This window comes from Trichomycterus rosablanca, chromosome 27, assembly GCF_030014385.1.
Source record: "Trichomycterus rosablanca isolate fTriRos1 chromosome 27, fTriRos1.hap1, whole genome shotgun sequence".
Taxonomy (NCBI): domain Eukaryota; kingdom Metazoa; phylum Chordata; class Actinopteri; order Siluriformes; family Trichomycteridae; genus Trichomycterus; species Trichomycterus rosablanca.
In genome coordinates, this window is record NC_086014.1 from 1,615,984 (window position 1) to 1,641,188 (window position 25,205).

General features: G+C 41.5%; 1 protein-coding gene across 1 annotated transcript in view; it reads left to right on the forward strand.

Moving 5' to 3' along the window:
• cdh8 (cadherin 8) overlaps positions 1 to 25,205 on the forward strand; it is a 131,260-nt gene that overhangs the window by 80,053 nt on the left and 26,002 nt on the right. Inside the window, exons 4-6 of the mRNA XM_062989397.1 lie at positions 15,908 to 16,027; positions 21,402 to 21,569; positions 21,659 to 21,846. Coding sequence (XP_062845467.1) covers positions 15,908 to 16,027; positions 21,402 to 21,569; positions 21,659 to 21,846 — 476 coding nt within the window. The remainder of the gene's footprint in view (positions 1 to 15,907; positions 16,028 to 21,401; positions 21,570 to 21,658; positions 21,847 to 25,205) is intronic.

The window sequence follows — 25,205 nt, forward strand, 5'->3', positions numbered from 1 at the left end:
ATTTATTTAGGGATGCTCTAATCAGATACTGTGTTTGTTACTAAGTTTGCATTTTAGTGCTCAAAGAAATGATTTAAGGGTGAACGAACAGCAAACCTCACATAAACACATCAAAAATCAACAACAACATTATGGATGAAAGAAAATATACATTTTCGAAACCTTTAATGCATAACCTTCCAGTTCTTATCACGCTTGCGTATATTCACATCGTCTACATGTGGAGGTTCAGATCTGATCTTGATCTGACCCGAGATGAATATTTATGAGCTGTGATTCGCAAACATCCGAATATTTGGACCCTAGAGGAACTGGTTAGCTTGGAAAGGCTCTCAAGATTTTGGAGTCTGTGTTCGGGTGTTTGTGCTTATTAAGGCAAACGCTCTTTTGTGAGGTCAGGGACTGATGCTGGAGACGGAAGCCAGGCTGGCGATCACTTCTACACTTTACTCCAAGGTTTTTTTTTTTTTTTTAGGGCGACAAACTCATCAAAGCATGTCTTAATGGACTTTGATGGACCTTGGCCCTTCCCAAACTATTGCTATAGCATTTAAAAGCATATAATTGATAAGAACATATTCTATACTGTGCATAATACACTGATCAGCCATAACATTAAAACCACCTCCTTGTTTCTACACTCACTGTCCATCTTATCAGCTCCACTTACCATATAGAAGCACTTTGTAGTTCTACAATTACTGACTGTAGTCCGTCTGTTTCTCTGCATGCTTTGTTCCCTTGTTTCACCCTGGATGGTGGATCATTCTCAGCACTGCAGTGACACTGACATGGTGGTGGTGTGTTAGTGTGTGTTGTGCTGGTATGAGTGGATCAGACACAGCAGCGCTGCTGGAGTTTTTAAACACCTCACTGTCACTGCTGGACTGAGAATAGTCCACCAACCAAAAACATCCAGCCGACAGCGCCCCGTGGGCAGCGTCCTGTGACCACTGATGAAGGTCTAGAAGATGAACGACTCAAACAGCAGCAATAGATGAGCGATCGTCTCTGACCTTACATCTACAAGGTGGACCGACTAGGTAGGAGTGTCTAATAGAGTGGACAGTGAGTGGACACGGTGTTTAAAAACTCCAGCAGCACAACACAGCAGGCTAAAAAGGTATGTAGAGAAACAGATGGACTACAGTCAGTAATTGTAGAACTACAAAGTGCTTCTATATGGTAAGTGGAGCTGATAAAATGGACAGTGAGTGTAGAAACAAGTAGGTGGTTTTAATGTTATGGCTGATCGGTGTATACCAACTATACATGCTATGATTGAGCCCTTGGTCTGCACATGTTGTCCCGATGGCTGTCAGTTCATCACACACACACACACACTCACACTTACAGGAAGTCAGAAAATGGTGTTGGGTCTGCACTCGCACCTCTAACCAATACACACACACACACACACACACACACACACACACACATACACACATTTGCAAACATACACACTCACACCTACCCAGTACTGGCTTTTCTCACTTCCATGTTTCCTCCTCTCTCTCACTCTCATTCTCCTCTCACACTAAACCTCTCTCGACCTCACTGAGTGGGTGCAGGCTTGGATAATATACTCTGTGAAGATTGCAATCACTTTTATGCACTGGGTTTTCCCTTGTGACACACACACACACACACACACACACACACACACACTTCCAGCGTCATGCACAAATGCCAAATCCTTCTCTTGAAGTAATTAGACTTAGACAAACTTTATTGTCATTCATTATACACAAGTGTACGCAGAATGACATTTCGTTGCAAAAGTATATGAAATGAAATGTACAGCAGCACAAATGTAAACTAAAAAGTATATGATATAATTGGCAGCACAGAATTAAAAATAAAAGTATATGAATATGTAGATATATAGCAGAGAAAGACAGGTAGGTAACATAAGTATATGCTCTATTAAAGGTCCTTAACGGCATGCTTGGAAGTGTTTTTATTATTAGGAACTCCGGTGGTCGGCACAGAACCTGGACCCCAACCTCATTTAACACCTTTTTTGGCAGCTCCTGTAATCAGGGTTCGCCAAAACAGATCATCCCGCTCCATATAACCGGTCCGGCACAGTTTTTACACCGGATGTCCTTCCCTGACACAACCCTCTGTATTTTTATCCGGGCTTGGGATCTACACTGAGACACACGCCTAGAAAGTGCACCTCCTAGTGGCTAAGCTGTTCAACTCCCCCCACCCCACCCCAAGATGTAGCCAGTCATGTCTGTGTAGATGCTTGACCAGTCGATAACACTCCTGGGATTCGAACCCCGTATCTCTAGCCACCCTAATGAGTTACTGTAGGTAGTTCTGATTTGTCCAACCAGATGAGTAACATTAGAGCAGATGATTGATGAGTTGATAATAAACACTGATTGAATATATTTATATATACATATATATGTGTGTGTGTGTGTCTTATGGCCTGGCTGACAGTTGGTCTTCCGATGCGTCCATTTAGGTCTTACCAAACGATGTGTATTCACCCTGTGGTCAACAGATTATGATTTTCTTCACTGCAGTGACTATATTACTTGGATCTTTGCACCTTACTCTTTATTATCTGCTTCTGTATAAACCCTACGCTGCTAACTCTATATTACAATATGTTTTTTACCTCACTTATTATTACTAAGTACTACGTACAGACCAACACTACTCTCGTCTTTAATCCCGTCTCATCGGTTTATTTAGATTAGAGATGTCTCTTGTGGTCTGTGGTGCACCCTGGTGCTTGTGGGACATTGTTTCGCCTCTTTTAAACTCTCCAACTTGAAACCAGAAATCCCAGACCTCCAGATTATCATTCAGTGACGTTTAACCCACCCTTGCTTTTACAGTTCCAGCTGGCATAATCTTAGGCTTGTGAAATTCTTGAAGCTCCTGCTTCCACGTTGCTGAGCTGTTGTTGCTCCTAGGTGTTTGTACTTCACATGAGCAGCACCTTGTATGCGACACTGGTTGTTTTATTAGCAGGTTCTATACAGGGATTGTTTGTCTACATGCTTACTTGTTTTTTCAATAATCCATAATAGAAGTTCAGTTAAACTCAGCTGTAGTGTCTGACCCTTCAGCCTCGTCGTCAGCCTTTATCTTTCATGTACATTTTGCATCCTGTTTACTTTTTCCCTTCACTTAATCATCTCTGTCGAGGGAACAATTAAGGACGCCAAGTCCCACAATTTGTCTCAGCCGAAGTGCCGGCGAGTGAAGCGCTTGTTCTTTAATAACTAATTAAAGTGAATCGATGTCACACCACTTCAGAACGGCAGGCGCGTGTCTAAGCCGTCAGACGCATACAAAGGAAGGGTTTCATTGTTTCCTTCCCGTAAACATCCTGCCGTCGCGGGGCGCCGTTGCACGGAGGTCAGGGGTTTGAGGTTCCCCAAACCGAGCTTATTAAAGCACTATTTTATTTTGTCCACCAGGGAACAAAGAGGCTAGAAGAGGAATTTAACTTTCCCAAACTGTTACCAAAAAGGTTAGATGCACATAAATTCTTTTATATACACAAGGGAACCTCGATTTAACGGACCTCCAGACAAAATCTGGAAAACGAATGTCCGGTCCGATTGTTTTAAATCCCTGAAGGAAGCGAACCAAGACCAGTAGTTCAGTAATTGTCCACTAGCCGGTGCACATGTCTCTGTTTTGTCGGGAGGCTCACTTCGTTCTCGCCTTTTTCTCTGTGTTTGCAAGTTCTAGAGCTTAGTTATGCACCAGTAGCCACCAGCAGAGCTTCAGACTCAGAAGAATAGAAACTCTAATAGAGAGTCCCACTATACCATCACGGCAAAACCAGTCTGAATATTTATTTACAGGTTTTACATGACGTATTTACATTTCTAGTCAGGTTGTTCAGTTTAGTGTGGATCATATGTGCATGTTTAGCACTTTTGTGGACCTTTGCATTTGACAATTGCATTTTACGGACAAGTGCTCCCCCTTTTAGCCTTTTACTCCGTTAAATCGAGGTTCCTCTGTAATTATTTAGTTATTTTTGCACTTTTGTGGAATGGATGGGGCTTGAACTTTCTGAACTCAATAATCAGGTGCCCCTACACGTTTGACTACATGTGGATGTTCTTTATGTGAATTAGCAGACCAGGTTGCCGAGGTGGAACTTGGACGGCGGCCTCATTGTTATTTATGATCAACCTCCTTAGCGCTCTTGGCGTTGCTCATGTCCTGTGATAAACAGCGTGCAGGAACCACCCTTTTCAATTATAGTACCCGCTGTATATCACCGCACCGTGAGAAAAACACACCTCTGAACGACAGCTCAGAGGGGAAGGTGCCCACCTCCGCACCCTGGCTCTGCCGACAGGCGTTGGCACGCGCCGTAAGCGTCCTTCTGTAGCCCCGTCTCTGGATGTAAATCCCGCACAATAGACCGGCGGAGGCCACTGCGAGGGGCTCGGTGTGCTGTTGTCGACGGTCCTCGGCTCAGCCTATTATCCGGGCTGGATGGATCGGTGTGCAATTTCGACAGGACTGATGGAGGTGTGATGGCAGCCTTCACGGAGGTGAATGTGTCTCTCTGCTACATGGTGCAATCAAGCAGGTCAGGTCAACTCCCCTCTCTTCAGACCAGAACCTATAGATCTCCCACTGCGGGCGCCTGATTTTCCTTTTCTTCACTTGTGGTCGCACGCAGGGCTGGAAAAAAAAAGAGCTCTGTGATGATGCTGATGTGATTGTCCGTCTGACACACGAAGGGGGAACGGTGGTAGCCTAGTGGGTAGAGATTTAGGCTGTCAATCAAAAGGTTGAGAGTTTGAATCCCAGCTCTGCCATTCAGCCACTGTTGGGCCCTTAAGCCTGTCTGCTCCAGGGGCGCCGTACACTCACTCACTTTCTTAACCGCTTATCCAATCAGGGTCGCAAAGGGGTGCTGGAGCCTATCCCAGTTTTTCAATGGGCGCAAGGCACACATTAACACCCTGGACGGGGCGCCAGTCCATCGCAGGGCAGACACACACACACACACTCACCTACAGGGCAATTCAGTGTCTCCAATTAACCTGACTGCATGTTTTTGGACTGTGGGAGGAAACCGGAGCTCCCGGAGGAAACCCACACAGACACGGGGAGAACATGCAAACTCCACACAGAAAGGACCCGCACCGCCCTGCCTGGGGATCGAAACCAGGACCTTCTTGCTGTAAGCCACCGTGCTGCCTGGGGTGCCGTACAATGGCTCTTTAAAGAGTTGTGTGTGTGTGTGTGTACAAAAGATACTACATATTATATAGCCAAAAGTATGTGGACACCCCTCCTAATCATTGAATTTAGTTGTTTCTGTCACATCCATTGCTCAAGTCCTGGTAGGACATATTTGGGCACCCATTCGAGGGATATAGTTTAATTCTACATTAGTTATATAACTGGTACAGCAGTCTGAAGAGTGGTTTAGTCCCATGGTACTTATGTAATTTGTGCCAGGCCCATGAGGAAACAAATTGGACGAATGTAGTGGACGAACCTGGACGAATGGACGACTAGTCTGCATTCAGAACCAAATCTGATCCCAAGTTCTCCGATATGCAACACATTTCTTATTACTACGTTTATTATTGCGCTGTTGAATAAAAGTGTTTGCAGCCACCATGTGGGTGTGAAAACCCCCTCAAAAAGCCCTAAAGCAGCATTTTAAACAGTCAAGCCGGTGCTCACCGGTCACTCCGGGCAGGTCTGTGCTACAGTGCTGCACACTAAAACTATATTTCCTCCTCACGAGCCTGGCACCAATTATATAAGTACCAGAGGGAGAAGATTATCTCCTACGACTGCCGTACCAATTATATAACTAATGCAGAGTAAAACTATGTTCCTCGAACGGGCGCGCCAATTATGTCCTACCAGGCCTCGGGGTTATACAACAATCTTTTAAATCAGCCACATAAAAATCCCTACAGCATGCTTCCCTAAGTTTAATCATCCAAATTACTAATCATAACAGATCAGAATGGTGTAATAACTCAACTTTAAACCTTTACAATCTTCAGTTTATAACCAAAGAAATAAATAATAATGCTTTTATTAAAAAGGAAATCTAGGGATTCGTTCTCTGTGGAGACGTTTGCTTTGCCAATATTGAAGTGACGTCTTGAAAGACTTCTGGCTGTAAATAAATGGAAACCTTTGATATACGCTATATGGCCAAACGTATGTGGACTGTCTGTGTCCTTTTACAAAACCATAATCATTAATACGATGTCTAATAAATTCTACTTTTTAAATTTATTTATTTTACTTTATTCTGTTTTATTTATTTATTTATTTATTTATTATATAATAAATGGAAATCTTACCACACCTAACCTAGAAAATATTTATCAGGCCATGTCCTTATTTATTTGATTATAAATTAGTGATTATTTATATATTTTTATATTTATATATTATTTATTTCTATTTTTAAAATGTATTCATTTTTCTTTATTCTGTTTTATTTATTTATTTATTTATTTATTATATATTAAATGGAAACCTTACTACACTGAACATAGAAAATATTTATCTGCCCATGTCCTTATTTATTTGATTATAAATTAGTGATATACGCTATATGGCAAAAGTATGTGGACTGTCTGTGTTCTTTTGCAAAACCATAATCATTAATATGATGCCTATTAAATTTTTATATTCTATTTATTTATTTTTATTTTACTTTATTCTATTTTATTTATTTATTTATTCATTTATTTATTATATTTATTTATTTATGTGCCCATTTACTCAATAAGCATTTGGGAATTTACACTGTGATGTTACTTGTGTTTATTCAACATATAAATTCATGCCAGAGGTGTAGAAGAAGTTTCTTGCCTGATCTGTGCATTGGTTGGAGTGGTATAAAGCACACTGCCATCAGAGTCTGACAGATGAATTTGAGGAGTTAAAAGGATGGGCAATGTTTACTTTTACAAATTAATGCTGCCAAATGCAGGGTATGATGCAGGAGGAATGATGTTCTGGGCTGTTTCTGTTGGTTTAGTTTTCTTTGGTCACTTTTATACTTCAGACTGAAATGATTCCAGGGTTCTAGTATACAGTACACCTCCAAAATTCGGTAGTGCTTTAGGCACAGTGCTAATAAAACATCCAGGATTGAGACTGGACAAGGATTTGACGTTATGTGGTAGAAGACCAGTACTGTGACACATTTTCTACTAAAACCGGACTGGTTGTTGTTTCTGGGACACACTGAGGATTACCAGTGATGCCACTTCTTTACTGAACGTGCTTCTGAACCTTCATAAACAGTCAGGTTGAAGAATCCTCAGCGGACCTGAACCGCACTTCAGTATTTATCCACATTTCTTTACCCTGGCACTTCTCAAGGAGGCTCGCTATTGATTTTCTATCAGGGTGTCCATGTGTACAGTGGGTACAAGGTGTCCCTTCATTTTTTTTTTTTATTCAATCTGCGTCCCATAACGAAATCCACCTCCCCGGAGTTTTAAACGTAGTGCTGACACTCCTTCAGCCGCAAATAGGATTTTACTGAGTGTTCGTGTTACAGCGTAGCAGAGTAGTGCAGAGGATGCAGGCAGAACGTGGTGTATAGAAAAGGGTGTGTATAGAAAATGTGTATAGAAAACGCAGATCGTAAACATTGTGTATCGAAAATGTTCGATATAAAGAATGTTAGGTATAGAAAGAGTATAGAAAACATTAGGTATAGAAAATGTTCCGTATCATAAATGTTGTGTATAGAATACGTTGTATATTGTTAACGTGTATAGAAAACGTCACGTATAGAAGATGTTAGGTATAGAAAGCGTGTATAGTATAGAAAACATCACATAGAAAATGTTAGGTATAGAAAACGTGTATAGTATAGAAAACGTAACGTATAGAAGATGTTAGGTATAGAAAACGTGTATAGTATAGAAAACATCACATAGAAAATGTTAGGTATAGAAAACGTTGTGTATAGTATAGAAAACGTGACGTATAGAAAATGTTAGGTATAGAAAATGTGTATAGTATAGAAAACATCACATAGAAAATGTCACATATATAAAATGTTAGGTATAGAAAATATCATATAGAAAATGTTAGGTATAGAAAACGTGTATAGTATAGAAAACATCACATATAGAAATTGTTAGGTATAGAAAACATGTATAGTATAAAAAACGTGATGTATAGAAAATGTTAGGTATAGAAAACATGTATAGTATAGAAAACGTGATGTATAGAAAATGTTAGGTATAGAAAACATGTATAGTATAGAAAACGTGATGTATAGAAAATGTTAGGTATAGAAAACATGTATAGTATAGAAAACGTGATGTATAGAAAATGTCACGTATAGAAAACATGTATAGTATAGTAAACGTGATGTATAGAAAATGTTAGGTATAGAAAACATGTATAGTATAGTAAACGTGTATACTATTGAAAATGTCAAGTATAGAAAATGTTAGGTATTGAAAATGTTGTGTATAGAAAACGTGTATTGTAAACGTTATGTATAGATTGTGCCTATTTTTAAATCCATTCCGAACCACCAAAACCAGCTGATTTAATTATATTCTCTGGCTAGCTGTTGGAGACTCATGAGTTTCACCTCTTTTCTATCAGTCGGAAGGTTGAGGTTTTGAATCCGGCTTCCTGAGACCCCTAACCTTTCTGACTCCAGGGATCTGTATAATTTCTGACTCTGCATTTGACCCTGGCCTCCAAAATAAAGCTCTAATATACACCTGTAAATGTATATATAACAATAAAAGGTTTTCTTTCTCCTCTTATAGCTGAATAATTTCCTCAGCATCACAGAGCAGTTTTACGTCCCACAGTCGATTAACGAAGCCCGGGTCGATTACGTTTGCACTTGGGCACAAAGTTGAGACCGAGTCGGGAATTCTCCGTGCGACGGATCTCAAGGACGAGCTAATACTCACCAATCTGAAGCGACGTGAATGAAAGCGACTCTAATCCCTCGCTCCTTCTGCTTTCAGTGTGAGGCCACAGACAGAGTTATTTCACAGCTCACTGACTTCACAGTTTCACAAAACGATCGTCTTTAATACATTTGCATTCGCTGCAGTGTTTCTGTGTGTGTGTGTGTGTGTGTGTGTGTGTGTGTGTGTGTGTGTGTGAACAGCGGGTGGAATCGTGGACGGCTAAATCAGTCTACCAATCAGCAATGCAAATTAATGTCACATGACTAGGACTAAAATTGTGCGTATGGACATTCCTACTAATTATTGAGATCAGGAGTTTCTACAATTACTGACTGTAGTCCATCTGTTTCTCTACATTCCTTTTTAACCTGCTTTCTTGCTGTTCTTCAATGCTTAGGACCCCCACAGGACCCCCACAGAGCAGGTATTATTTAGGTGGTGGATCATTCTCAGCACTGCAGTGACACTGACATGGTGGTGGTGTGTTAGTGTGTGTTGTGCTGGAGTTTTTAAACACCGTGTCCACTCACTGTCCACTCTATTAGACGCTCCTACCTAGTCGGTCCACCTTGTAGATGTAAAGTCAGAGACGATCGCTCATCTATTGCTGCTGTTTGAGTCGGTCATCTTCTAGACCTTCATCAGTGGTCACAGGACGCTGCCCACGGGGGGCTGTTGGCTGGATATTTTTGGTTGGTGGACTATTCTCAGTCCAGCAGCACAACACACACTAACACACCAGCACCATGTCAGTGTCACTGCAGTGCTGAGAATGATCCACCACCTAAATAATACCTGCTCTGTGGTGGTCCTGTGGGGGTCCTGACCATTGAAGAACAGCATGAAAGCGGGGAACAAAGCATGCAGAGAAACAGATGGACAACAGTCAGTAATTGTAGAGCTACAAAGTGCTTCTATATGGTAAGTGGAGCTGATCCAGCCAACCAGCTGGCTGCCACCTTCACAGACATCTTTAACCTTTCCCTGGCACAGTCTACTGTTCCTGCCTGTTTCAAGGCCACCACCATCATACCAGTCCCAAAGAAGTCCAGCATCACATGTTTGAATGACTACCGCCCCATCGCTCTCACACCCATAGTGATGAAGTGCTTCGAGAGACTGATCTTGGCTCATATTAAGAGTAGTCTTCCTATCACCCTGGACACTCATCAGTTTGCCTACCGTGCCAACAGATCTACTGATGACGCAGTTTCTCTGGCAATGCACACCGCACTCAGTCACCTGGATGGAGTTAACACATATGTCAGGATGTTGTTTATTGACTTCAGTTCTGCCTTTAACACCATCATCCCATCCAGACTGATCTCCAAACTGAGCACACTTGGGATTAGTCACACAATATGCAGTTGGATTATGGACTTTCTTAGCTCCAGACCACAATCTGTTAGGATGGGTGACCACACCTCCCCCGTCCTCACACTCAGCACAGGATGCCCACAAGGTTGCGTCCTCTCACCTATGCTGTACACACTGTACACATACGACTGCATCTCAAAACACAGCTCCAACACCATCATAAAGTTTGCCGACGACATCACAATAATCGGCAGAATCACCAACGATGATGAGAGGCTGTACAGGGAGGAAGTGAGGATGCTCACAGAGTGGAGCACTGCTAACAACCTCTCCCTCAATGTTAGCAAAACCAAGGAGATGGTCATCGACTTCAGACGGGGGAGTAGAGTGCACACACCACTGAGCATCGAGGGGACAACGGTGGAAAGAGTGAGCAGCTTCAAGTTCCTTGGCGTCCACCTAGCTGAGGATCTCACCTGGTCACTCAACACATCACACGTCATCAAAAAGGCACAACAACGTCTCCACTTCCTTCGAAGACTGAGGAGAGTCAACCTGCCACAGCAGCTTCTCTGTAACTTCTATAGATCCACTGTGGAGAGTATCATGACAAGCTGCATCACGGTCTGGTACGGCAGTGCCACAGCTGCTGAACACAAGGCTCTTCAAAGGGTGGTGAAAACTGCCCAGCACATCACTGCAACCGCACTCCCACCCATACTGGACATCTACAATAAAAGATGTCTGAGGAAAGCCAGGAACATTTCCTCTGACCCCACACACCCCAGCCACTTCCTGTTCCAGCCACTGCCATCTGGGAAGAGGTACCGGACCATTCGAGCCAGAACCACCAGACTCAAGAACAGTTTCTACCCACGAGCGGTTAAACTAGTCATTCCTACTATAACTACCAGGACATAACCACCTCTACGACTGTTGCACTCGCACTTTTACGGCACTCTTGCTGCTAATCCACTACCTCGAATTTGTTTACCCAAACCTAGCTGCTAAATCCAAATCCACTACCTCAATCTGTCTATGCACCTTGCTTTTGTTCTTGCACCTTGTTTTGTTCTTGCACCTTATATTGTTTTTGCACCTTATATTGTCTTGTCATTGCACCTTGTCTATGCACCTTATGTATGGTTTTCTTTTGGTAACTTCCCCCATCCCCTCCCCCATTGTTTTTGCACTATTGTCTTTCATTGTCTGCACTGGAGATGTAGCCTGACAGTGTTTCGTTATACTGTACAACCCTGTATTGTATAATGACAATAAAGTTGAATTGAATTGAATTGAATAACATGGACAGTGAGTGTAGAAACAAGGAGGTGGTTTTAATGTTATATATAATGTCCTGGGAATGGAAATGATGCACGCATGTGATGTTCCAGTTCGTCTGTGTGGGGACACTGGAGTGTTGTCACGTCTTTATGAACCTCTCATTGTTGACATTACTGCTAACTTGAACTTTTATGGATAGAAATGGTATATTTATGCAGATAAAAAGACCAAACCAGGACGTGTGTGTTGTTAAATTTATACACATTAGCATGGACAATGCCTACGGCTTTTAACGATGCAAAACAAGGCCTAAGGCTATTAAATAATGGTGTGATGCATCTTCAAGCTAGTACACATACACACACTTCCCATCCAGCCTGCTGATCAGTTTGTGTTTATTTATTTATTTATTTGTGTCCGAGCTGCTATCCGGTACCGATCGGTCAGATGCAGAACCGATGCAGAAGCAGGAGTGTTGGCAGGCGTCCTTCGGCACTCGGCAAATCAGAAGCTTCTTTATTAAGTCGCGGTGCTCTGAGGCAGCGGCGGAGTGAGCGACGACTAAATGAAAGCGAACACACACTTCCAACCGGCGTGATAAATGCACGACTTTTATCTTAACATGAATCAGCCTGTCTCTCGCTCACACCCAGCACAGAAACAACACAGCAGAGTAAATCCTGAGCTGAGGGGTGCTCCTACTGTTTTTGAAGGGTGTTTGTGATAAGGAATCTACTAAACACATGTTGAACACACACACACACACACACTCTACAATCACACCCGGTGATCTGTTGTACTTGTTAGTGTTCGGCTGTAACGAGCACTGTGAAGAGACACAGGTAAGCCGTGGCATCAGTGAGGGCTTCGTTTGATTTGTACACTGTAAATGTCCAACACACACACACACACACACACACACACACACACACACACACACCTAGGCTCACACACATCAGGCTCTCTACAGCAAAAATAATTGGGTTGCAATAATACAGTCTGGTTTGGAGTCAAAATGCAATGTTTCCTCTTATTGTTATTATTGTTATAATTATTATTATTATTATTACTATTATTATTATTATTACTATTATTATTATTATTATTACTATAATTTTTATTATTATTATTATTAATATTAATATTATTATTATTAGTTGTAGTAGTAGTAGTAGAAGTACTATTATTATTATTGTTGTTGTTATTATTATTATTATAAGTATTATTATTATTATCATTATTGTTATTATTATTATTATTACTATTATTATTATTACTATTATTATTATTAGTAGTACTATTATTATTTATATTATTGTTATTATTATTATTGTTATTATTAGTAGTAGTAGTACTATTATTATTATTACTATTATTATTATTATTTCTAGTAGTAGTAGTACTATTATTATTATTGCTATTATTATTACTATTATTATTATTATTATTTTTATTATTATTACTATTATTACTATTAAACAATTGAAGGTTAAGGGCCTTGCTCAAGGGCCCAGCAGTGGCAGCATAGCAGTGGTGGGGCTTAAACCAGAGACCTTCTGATTATTCGTCCAGTATCTTAACCACTAGGCTACATCTGCACCTTGTAATTACAATAAGTAAGCTGTTCATATTTTTATATCATCAGTACATCAAGACAATCAAGACAGGGACACGCTGGACAGAGTGTCCACTCACTACTCACTTTGAGATTGACCAGTCTACCTTCTGCACCTTTTAAAATGGACAGACTGTGCTACACCTGACCGAGAGTAAAGCCTTCACTGCTGCAGTTGCGACCTCTGCTGGTCAGAGATGTGGAGTAATGGACATCAGTGTGTGACTGTGTGAACCCACCTCGCACAGGTGAAAAGAAGCGGTTGGGTGCTGAGTGTGTCAGGCACAGCCCTTCTCGTTCAGGGTCGGGGTCTGCAGCAGTGGAAGAGCCACAGCTGGGTTATTAAATACGACCGGATTGGGAGAAAACAAGTGAAAAATGCACAAATAGAATAATAAAGAAAGAAAAACAACAGACCCATAATTTTAGTTGTTGTTTACCGGGTGGCTGGTTTATATGTACAGCACACAGCTCCAGTGTTATCATTTCTACGACTGCAAATGATTACTGTGTCATAGATGGAAGAAAAGTTGTTGTGTTGCTGGTGCAGGCTGTTTGTTTCTGTATTATCATGCTTGAGCTGAGGATCAGACACATTTTATTAGTCGGTAATAAAAAACTCAGCTCATTCCAAGTGTAAAGATGCTCAAGCAGTCCTGGCATTTATACTGGTTCCTTTCTGGCCACGTTTATTATTTATAATATTTTATGTATAGCTTAGATATGTGCAGATCCCCTATTTTATTGTCATGCTGACTTAGAAGGACCACACACTAGCACACCCGCCCTTCCACGACACTTTGAGCCATTGGGATCTTCTTTTCACCAGCTAGTGGAACGTACATGTATGCTATACTTCATATATGTCTCTGCGGCACTCAGGTGGCCCACCAGAGCTCCTGTTTCAAACTCGTTGTTTTGAATCTCAGCTCTGCCACGAACAATGATTGGCTGTTGTTCATACGGGGAGGGGAAACCTCATAACTGATGCAATTACGACCTCTGCTGGCTGATTGATGGCGCCTGCACATAGTCGAGGAATAATGCGTCAATCAGGGTGTGGTTCTCCGTACACAAAGCTGATCCGCATATGAACTCGCCTCGTGCAGGTGAAAAGATGCAGTCGGTCTCGCTCTCCTCAATCAGGGTGGAGATCAACATCAGGAGAGAGGAAGCATAATGCAATCAGGGAATTGGATACGCTAAAGTTGGGAGAAAATGCATAAATAAAAAATAATAAATATTTCTCTGCTGCTTGTGCCGAAGGTGATTCCGCATCCAGCCCCCCCTACATCAGACCAGGCTGGTGGCACCAGTCAGTGTAACAGACTTCCGCGCCAACCGAACGCCCCTGTCTGTTTCTTTTATAATGACACTAGACTAGCGTCGGCATTTATTTTCTCCCTTTAACAATCAGACTGCAGCACAGGTCGCTGCCCGCCTGTGAAAGTAAACAAGCTGCAGCGACCGTGAGGCTCTCTGTGCCCCGGATCAGAAACTCTGCCGCACATTTCTCCCCCGGAGCACAGCTGCAGAGAGACCTGAATAATGCACCACACAAAGATCACAACCAAAGCTAGACAAAGCGACGCTCGGTCCGTACGCCGCAGCGCACACGCTTACGTCTCAGGGTCTGTTCGGCCGGCGGTGGGTACCTGTAGCTCTAACGCGATCCTGCCGTCTGAGCGAGCGCTAAGCCGAGCTGTCAGAACCTCCTTTACAAACAATTACCGCACCATCTGCACTGTCAGAGAGCTGCTTAGCATTAGCACTAGTGCAACAGTCGGCACTTTTCATGCCTTAATCACAGCACGCAGGAACGCAGGAATTCATATCAAAGTCCTTTATATTAATCCAGTTTGAGCTGATATGCATACACAACATGATCAAAAGTACTTGGACGCCTGACTATCGGCTTGTTGGACATCCCATCTCAACATCATGTGCATTAACATGTAGCACTGTCGCCTCACAGCAAGAAGGTCCCAGATTGAGTGGTTTCAGGTCCTTTCTGTGCAGAGTTTGCAGAGTTTCCTCCCACAGTCCATGAATCTTGTGTAAGCAGTAACTACCTGTCCTGTCATGAATGTAATCCAAGTGTGTAAAACATGGCACTAAAATCCTAATAAATAAAATGGTTTCAGCTCTTTCCATTCTCCCTTTCGACTACAACAGCCTCCACTCACCTGGAAGGGTCGCCACATTATTTTTTTAAATGTCTTTGCCTGTATTTATCTTTTCTTATTCAAAATCAGGGTCAGGGCGAGTAGACATGCTTCTCTTTCAATTCCATGTATTAAATCAATCAAGTTATACATTTATTATTATTATTATTATTAAGTTATACAAGTTATACACTTCCAGGCCTTTCTTTTCCAGCATGACTGTGCTGTGAGGTCCATAAAGACGTAGTTCGATGAGTTCGTGTGGAGAAACACCAGTGGCCTGTACATGGCTGAACTGGAGCATCCAGAATCAGTGCCTAATCTCACTAAAGCTCTTTTGACCGAAAGAGTAAGGAGGGTGTTGTTTAATTTTAATGCCCAATGGTGTCCAGATACTTTTGGCGTGCATGTGAATGCAGCCTTTCATACTGTGCAGAATAATAATAATATTCAGATACACAAAACATGCTTGTATTTAAAGAAAATATAAATCAAACACACATGAAACTGAAAGGAAACATTAGTCCGACTTCTAAATCATTAAAAATACATGATTTACATTTCCGTCCCCTTTTTTTATTGCTCTGTAGGTACTTCGGTCACAAGGGTCACGGCGACCGATGCAGACGACCCCGTTTACGGAAACAGCGCCAAACTGGTGTACAGCATCCTGGAAGGACAGCCGTATTTCTCCATCGATCAGAACACCGGTGAGCGGGCTGTGATTTTATTTTATTTTTACACATTTATACACACAGCTGGTGATGAATTGATTGAAATGTACTGTAATTATCTTTTTTAGCCTCTTTAACAGCTCGTAAAATATCCTGAGCCTTTTTTAGTTTGATTGATTCATGAAGCTGCAAATAAACAATGTTTTATATTAATATTGTTTTCCAAACATCTACTAATGTATACACCCCTGTTTCTCAAAGACCTCAGCTAGTATCCATGATTAAAGGCAATTAATTAGTTTGTTTTTAATGTTTTTATTATGATTTATACTGATTCATTCATTTTACAATGTAAAAGAAGACAAATACTTCTGCAGATACATAGCGTACAAAAAAAACTGTAAGAATAACAAAACAGAAACAAGCAAAAAATTATAATAATAAAATAATAAGTTACTAAGAACATGAAAGCATGTATACCCGGGGTTCAGGTGGCACAGCCTGATTGGCTATGTCTGATTAGTTGGGTGGTCGAGGCCCCACGATAGATTGGTGTCCTTTCTGGGTTGTTTTATCACATTGTGCCTATTGATCCAGGGAGAACCGGATCCACCGTGACCCTGACCAGGATGAAGACGTAGTAGAACATAAGAATGAAATTAATGTGGCCCAGGTGGCGCAGCGGGATATTGCACTAGCACTATCCGAGGGATATTCCACTCGGTTCGAAACTCAACATTGCCACCGGTCGGCTGGCCGCCATCTAGCGGGCATAATTGGCAGTGCCTGCAGCAGACACGGCTCTGCTAGGGGGCGGCATGACCGGACTATGTGGGTGGGGTCTTCAAAAGCTGATTAGCAGATAGAGAGGCGCCTGTGCAGAGTACGTAGGTGAAAAGGGGTCCGCTAAGGGCTGCACACTGCCCACCTCGACTGCAATCAGGGACCCCCAGCAGTGGAAGATAAATTGACTACGCTAAATTAGGAGGAAATGGGAGAAATGCATCAATAAAATAGAAAAAATAAATAAATAATACTAATACACATATGGATCCCCAAGTTTTAATTGTTTTTACTTTCTGTCTGGTGTTAAGGATACAGCTGACTCTCTTACACACATACACACACACACACACACAACCTTTAACAAAATGCCCCCACCACACACACACAGTTAATTTGATCATTAATTTGGTAAAGTTTGAACTCAGTGTCTTTTTATTTGACCCACACAGCACTGGAGTCTCTGTGACCTTAAAGAACAAAGCATTAAAGTCAATATCACCATTTACATTTACATTTAAGTTTTCGGCATTTAGTGGATGCTTTCATCTGAAGGGACTTACAGTACTGTGACAGTATATTGTCTAAGCAATTGAGGCTTAAGGGCCTTGCTCAAGGGCCCAACAGTGACAACCTGGCAGAAGTGGGGCTTGAACCAGTGTCCTCTCGATAACTGCAAGGCTTCAACTGCCTCAGTCCGATCAGAAATGTCTTTTTAGGTAATAAATGTAAGTAAATGTTAACGCTCCACATGTGAGCACTGTTTGTTTCCTCCCGTTAGGCCCTGGCGTGATCTGACGGGTGAAAAATCTGTACGAGTAATTAAATAAGCCGCGATACTAAAATGCCACTCGCAATAGATGCGAAACTCGTAGCGATCTGCATGAAATGGGCTGTGAAGTATGATTAATTCACGCCTGATTTGACAATCTCATCTGCACTCTGATTTGTTTCAACCTTGACTTTTTGTTTTCTTTTTCTTTTTTCATTTGCTTTTATTACTTTTTTTTTCTAATTGCATTTTTATTTTCAGCCGACGTGTTAACAACAAGAGACATGATTAAATAATGGTGAAATTACATTAATAAGCAATGAGATGGAAATGTGGCGTGCATAATTCACAAATGCAACAGACAAACAACAGAGAAAAACAGAACCGCCGCTCTGTCGGTCCAAATCATGCACATATTTTTCCTCCTTCATTTTTACACGTGAAGGTTTTAATCTATTAAATGCAGTTTGTTCTCAGCATATTTACCGAGCACGTGCAGATGGCACAAACGAACGAGCCAGATGTTTTAATGAATGTTAATGCAAAGTGAAAGGTGAAGGGAAAACAGCCATTAGGAAGCAATTGACACTTTGTTGGAGATGAAACGCAGCAAATAAATAAGCAAACATCACAATCTGCTTGATCACTGTATGCTAAACTGCTGCTAAATAAAGCCTCCAGTTCTCATATCTGTACCTCATGAGGTGCACACTATGTGGACACCTGATCATAAGCTTATTAGACTTATTATTTAAAAACCACAGCCATTAATACAGGTATAACAGCCTCTACTCCTCTCGGAAGGCTTTCCTTAGAATTATCGAGCGCCTCCTTGAAAATTTGTGCCCGTGTACTCAAACGAGCATTAGTAAGATCAGGCTCTCGTAATCAGTGCTTCAATTCATCTCAGAGATGTTCAATTAGGTTTATGTCAGAGCTCTGAGCACCAAATTCAGCTAACTGTGTCCTCAACCTCACTAAAAAAACAGGGGGGGGGGGGGCTTTTACATGAAGTATATAAAAATAATAAGAATAAATAATAAGAAGAAGAATAATGCCATTTGCTTCCAGATCCAAACTGATAAGGGTCTCCAACAGTGGCCCACAGCCTTCCACAGGGGTGGAAAAGGCCTTTCCCAAACTGTTGCTAAAAGGTTGATAGTGATGCTGGCGATTTAATAATAATAATAACAACAAAACAATAATAATAATAATAATAATAATAATATTAAAATATTAATAATAACAAAAGTTATGACAATAATAATAATAATAATAAATTACGAATGATAATAATAATAATAATAATAATAATAATAATGATAATATAATGATAATAATAATAAAAATAATAATAATAATACATTACGAATGATAATAATAATAATGATAATAATAATAATGATAATAATAAATTATAAATCGTAATAATAACGATAATGATAATAATAATGATAATAATAATAATAATAATGATAACAATAATAATAATGATAATAATAATAATAATAACAATAATAATAATAATGATAATAATAATAATAATATTGATAATAATAATATAATAATAATAACACTAATACTACTACTAATAATAATAATGATAATAATAATAATAATAATAATAATGATAACAATAATAATAATAATGATAATAATAATAATAATAATGATAATAATAATATAATAATAATAACACTAATACTACTACTAATAATAATGATAATAATATAATAATAATAATGATAATAATGATGATAATAATAATAATAGTAAAAATAATAACAATAATAATAATAATAATAATAATAATAACTAATAATAATACTATTTATAATTATGATAATAATAATAATAATAATACTATTTATAATTATGATAATAATAATAATAATAATAACTAATAATAATACTATTTATAATTATGATAATAATAATAATAATAATAATAATAATAATAATAGTGTCTGGTGCTTCCAGAGCCAAAAGTGATAAGGGCTTTGCTCAAGGGCCCCAACAGCAGCTGCATGGCAGAGCCAGGATTCAAACCCACAGCCTTCCAGTTGGTAACCCACAGCTCTACCCACTAGGCAACCACTTAATTGCTTCTGTTAAATAAAAATATATTGATACCGTGTATTCTGTGGTTGCTGAAATGTTATGAAAGCGTTATTATAGCTGATTTCACATTCGAACTCTCCACTGGTGACTGACTTTGTGCTTCAAAAGATCTAAACTGCAGGAAAGATCAGAGAAAAGGGCAGATAATTGAAGCCAAATAATAGAATTAAACAGGTTATTGATTTAACCAACTGAAAAGTGAATTATTTTAATAAAATAGGTACCAAATTTCCATGCAGGTTGTGGCTTATTTTCATAATATTTTATTTTTTTACATTTCGTTCATTGTTTTATTAAAGTGATTTTTCTTTTTATGGTTTGACAGACGGCAGACTTTAAAGGGAGTAAAATAAAAGGATCAAAAGGCCTCTTATTCAAAACCTATTTTTGATCCTCCCAGCTTTATTTTATCTCATGACCCTGCAGGTCTTTTTGATAGATATTTGAATATATATGAGCAACCGGACTGAATGTAATTTATACGTTAGAACTGAGGCGTGGCAGGTAAACGTGTTCATTTAACGTCGGTGGATATCGAGGATACGGCGACTGGTCTGTGATTGGACCCCAGCTGTATAAATATAGAAACTACACTGATCAGCCATAACATTAAAACCACCTCCTTGTTTCTACACTCACTGTCCATGTTATCAGCTCCACTTACCATATAGAAGCACTTTGTAGTTCTACAATTACTGACTGTAGTCCACCTGTTTCTCTGCATGCTTTGTTACCCCCTTTCATGCTGTTCTTCAATGGTCAGGACCCCCACAGGACCACTACAGAGCAGGTATTATTTAGGTGGTGGATCATTCTCAGCACTGCAGTGACACTGACATGGTGGTGGTGTGTTAGTGTGTGTTGTGCTGGTATGAGTGGATACAACACAGCAGCGCTGCCGGACTGAGAATAGTCCACCAACCAAAAATATCCAGCCAACAGCGCCCCGTGGGCAGCGTCCTGTGACCACTGATGAAGGTCTAGAAGATGACCGACTCAAACAGCAGCAATAGATGAGCGATCGTCTCTGACTTTACATCTACAAGGTGGACCGACTAGGTAGGAGTGTCTAATAGAGTGGACAGTGAGTGGACACGGTGTTTAAAAACTCCAGCAGCGCTGCTGTGTGTAAATAATACCTACTCTGTGGTGGTCCTGTGGGGGTCCTGACCATTGAAGAACATCATGAAAGGGGGTAACAAGGTATGTAGAGAAACAGATGGACTACAGTCAGTAATTGTAGAACTACAAAGTGCTTCTATATGGTAAGTGGAGCTGATAAAATGGACAGTGAGTGTAGAGAAATAGCCCACGCTACACTAATACGACACAATAGAGACATGATTGTGTCACTGGTGATTTTGAGCGTTTTTCTTCTCCCGGTGAAGATGTCGAATATTTAATGGCCGGCAGATTGAAGGGTTGAAAAGGTATCGTTTGAGGTGAAGGTAAAGGCGTCTTCGACTAAAAGGAAATCGTTGGGATAATTGGTCAGCTGGGTCAGTCCTATTTTGAAAGCCATACAGAGCAGATAGGCATCGATCCGGTCTGGATTTGCAGGTTCTGCTCTGGGATTTAGTTTCAGTGAAAGTGGGAGCTCAATTCTAATTTCAAGGGACTTTAGGGGGGAGGGTTTTCAGCTCAGAAATCTCAGGCATTCATATAGATAAGGGAGTGTCCACATACTTTTGACCATGTAGTGTATTTATGTAATAAAATGTGTTCTAATTTCAGCGATCATCAAAGTGGCTCTGGCGGAAATGGATCGAGAGATGAGGGAGGATTACCTGATTGTCATTCAAGCAAAAGACATGGGTGGTCACATGGGAGGACTATCAGGAACCACCACCGTCACGGTAACGCTAACGGACATCAACGATAACCCGCCCAAATTTTCAAAAGGTAAAAAACTCCTCAGTGTCTCTTTATTTATGTATTTATTTATTTTTAAATGACCAGCCTGTATTAAACGTTGTGCCCGTGCGCTTCAGGTTCATACGAGTTCACCATCCCAGAAGATCTCGGCATGGGCAAACCAGGTGGAAGAGTGAAAGCAAACGACAGGGACGTTGGGGAAAACGGCAAATCGGCGTACAGCATCATAGCAGGCGACGAGAAGGACCTGTTCGAGATCGTCACCGATCCTCAGACTCAGGAGGGAATCCTCACGCTTAAGAGGGTACGAGAATAAAAAGAGCATTTCATCAGCAAACCTGATCAGTTACTGTCCATTTTATCAGCTCCACTTACCATATAAAGCACTTTGTAGTTCTACAATTACTGACTGTAGTCCATCTGTTTCTTTGCATGCTTTGTTACCCCCTTTCATTCTGTTCTTCAATGGTCAGGAACCCCACAGGACCACCACAGAGCAGGTATTATTTAGGTGGTGGATCATTCTCAGCACTGCAGTGACACTGACATGGTGGTGGTATGAGTGGATAAGACACAGCAGTGCTGCTGGACTGAGAACAGTCCACCAACCAAAAACATCCAGCCAACAGCGCCCCGTGGGCAGCGTCCTGTGACCACTGATGAAGGTCTAGAAGATGACCGACTCAAACAGCAGCAATAGATGAGCGATCGTCTCTGACTTTACATCTACAAGGTGGACCGACTAGGTAGGAGTGTCTAATAGAGTGGACAGTGAGTGGACACGGTGTTTAAAAACTCCAGCACAACACACACTAACACACCAGCACCATGTCAGTGTCACTGCAGTGCTGAGAATCATCCACCACCTAAATAATACCTGCTCTGTGGTGGTCCTGTGGGGGTCCTGACCATTCAAGAACAGCATGAAAGCGGGGAACAAAGCATGCAGAGAAACAGATGGACTACAGTCAGTAATTGTAGAACTACAAAGTGCGTCTATATGGTAAGTGGAGCTGATAACATGGACAGTAAGTGTAGAAATAATTCTACATATTGTTTTCCGCCTGGGTTGCCTGCATAGTCTCAGCACCCACCATAAATAAATAAAAGCTTTATTTCATCATACGACTTTTTAATGTTAGTTTCATAACTTTGGGTTTTAAAAGAAGCAGACAGCAACAGAGAGAAGAAAAATCCCCCCCAATAAAGGCATTAATAAATAATAGGGACAGCCGAAACTTTTGCTAGTGACTTTTGCTCAGAACCAGTATGAGAAGGGTTAGAAAGTCATGTTGATTTTCCAGTGAGGAATTGAAACCTCGGAGTGTCTCCTCTCAAACGGAAACTCAGATTCTACTCGCCCGGTCCCGGCTGACAGCTGGAAACCTCTGCAGCCGAGCACCGACGCCTCGCACCCATTTGCATTCGGATTGTAACTGGGCCGCGCCGTGCCGAGCGGATCTGCATATGGAAAAGCCATTGTATGTAAATGTGGCGTCTTTGCTGGGGATTAGAGGACGACAAAGTGCTCTCGTCTCCCAAGGACACCCAGAGAGCGGCGCAACGGCGGCGCAACGGCGGCTTCCTGTATAATTCATGCGCAAATAACATGACTAAAACATGCGATGCTTTATTAGACACACTGTACGCTCTCTGATATCTCAGCAAACCAAACACGGAGATTATGTGCATAATAATAAATGTTTGCTGAATGATCTTCGGGCGGCACGGTGGCTCGGTGGGTAGCACTGTCGCCTCACAGCTCAGCGTGTCTGCGTGGGTTTCCTCCGGGAGCTCCGGTTTCCTCCCACAGTCCAAAAACATGCAGTCAAGTTAATTGGAGACACTGAATTGCCCTATAGGTGAATGGGTGTGTGTGTGTCTGCACTGCGATGGACTGGCGCCCTGTCCAGGGTGTTACTGTGTGCCTTGCGCCCATTGAACGGCTGGGATAGGCTCCAGCAACCCCGACTCCCTCATCCCACCCTCCCCACCGCGACCCTGATTAAATAAGCGGTTAACACAGTAAGGGAGTGAATGATCTTCCAATGACGAATGAAGTGCTTTGGAATACGAGATGATATAGAAACGTGAGGCTTGATGCTGGTCAGGGTTGCGGTGGGTCAAATTCATTGAACAATAGGCACGAAACACGCCGGACAGGTTGCCAGTCCCTCACAAAGCACTCAAACACACACTTAGGGCAGTTTGCCTGAATGCATGTTTTTGTACCTTGCTGCATGTCAATAGCGCCACCCACTGTGCCTCCGGGAGCTCCGGTTCCCACTTGCACTGATGTAAAATATTCATACAGTTCACCACGCAGCACTTCCCTCCCTCTTTCCCTCCTTTATACCTGAAAAACTGATGAGTAAGAGCACGTTATTGCATTTCCTCCAGAAGCAAGGTGCTCGATGGTGCAGTTTAGCCTATTCCGGCACCCACCCCCCTGCGCCGGGTGCTCCTGTTCCATTTGAAATCGTGGCATCACACCCTCTATCTTTTAAAACTGATGCGCGGCTGTACTTACGGCGCATTATTTCATTACCGTTCATTCCGAGAGGGCTAAATACGGCCGCCACTCGATAGTGCACTACAAAATAGGTTTCTGGGTGCCTTATTTTTTTCAGGTGCGGCACTGAAGCGTACGTAGACGTGGAGTGTGTGGAAGTGTGCGGAGGCTGCGCTCAATGCCCCCAGCACATTTCCGACATGTTCTCCACGTTCCGAACGTTCCACCCCTGCGTAGGTTCGAGTGTGCGACGGCGTGGCGCATTTACAGACTTCAAAGATCGGCACGATCAGCCTGAGGGGCGGTGACGAATTCAGGAGATGAAGTTGCACACGCCTCATACGCCAACTTTCCTGCACTCTTGATTTAGGCACTGATACGTTTGATCCCACCTGTAATGGTCTGCTGGTATACTGTCTATGCAATTGAGGGTTAAGGGCCTTGCTCAAGGGCCCAGCAGTGGCAACCTGGCAGTGGTGGGGCTTAAACCAGTGACCTATAGACTACTAGTCCAGCACCTTAGATTTGAAGCTCAGTCTAGGCCATATTAACATTTTAAAAGCCCCCAAATGACTATAAACTTTAAGGTTCATTTATTTGTATTTTTATTTATTAAATATTAGGGTTTATTTATTATATTAATAACCAGGTCTTTAAGCCTTTCTCAATAAGCCAGCACTAAAAGAATAGAAGCTTTACCAGACTTTCAGCTTCAGAAACTATTAGGTGGCAGCTTGGTGGCACAGCAGGTAGTTCTGGTGCCACACAGCTCCAGGGACCGGATCCAGTCACTAAGCGTGTGTAGTTTCTCATTTTCCTCCCAGTGTCCTTCAAGTTCTCTCCATGTACCACAGATTCCATTTGGCGTCCCGTCCAGGGTGTCCGGGGTGTGTTTGCAGTTCCATTCAGACCCACTGTGTCTGTGTCACTATGTGTGAGGAGTTCTGTACGTTCGTAATGTACCACTCCGCGTCGATGCTACCTTCATGCACTGATGCACCCTCGTATCATGACAGATGGACAGGCGAGCCAGTCTGGATGGTCCGTCCATCTGAAACGAGCTGAATTTCTTTCGGTTCATCTGAGCTGAGCTCCCGCCTTGAGGTGCTTCTGCATTATCTGCATTCTGAAATATTGTAGCTCTCAGGTTG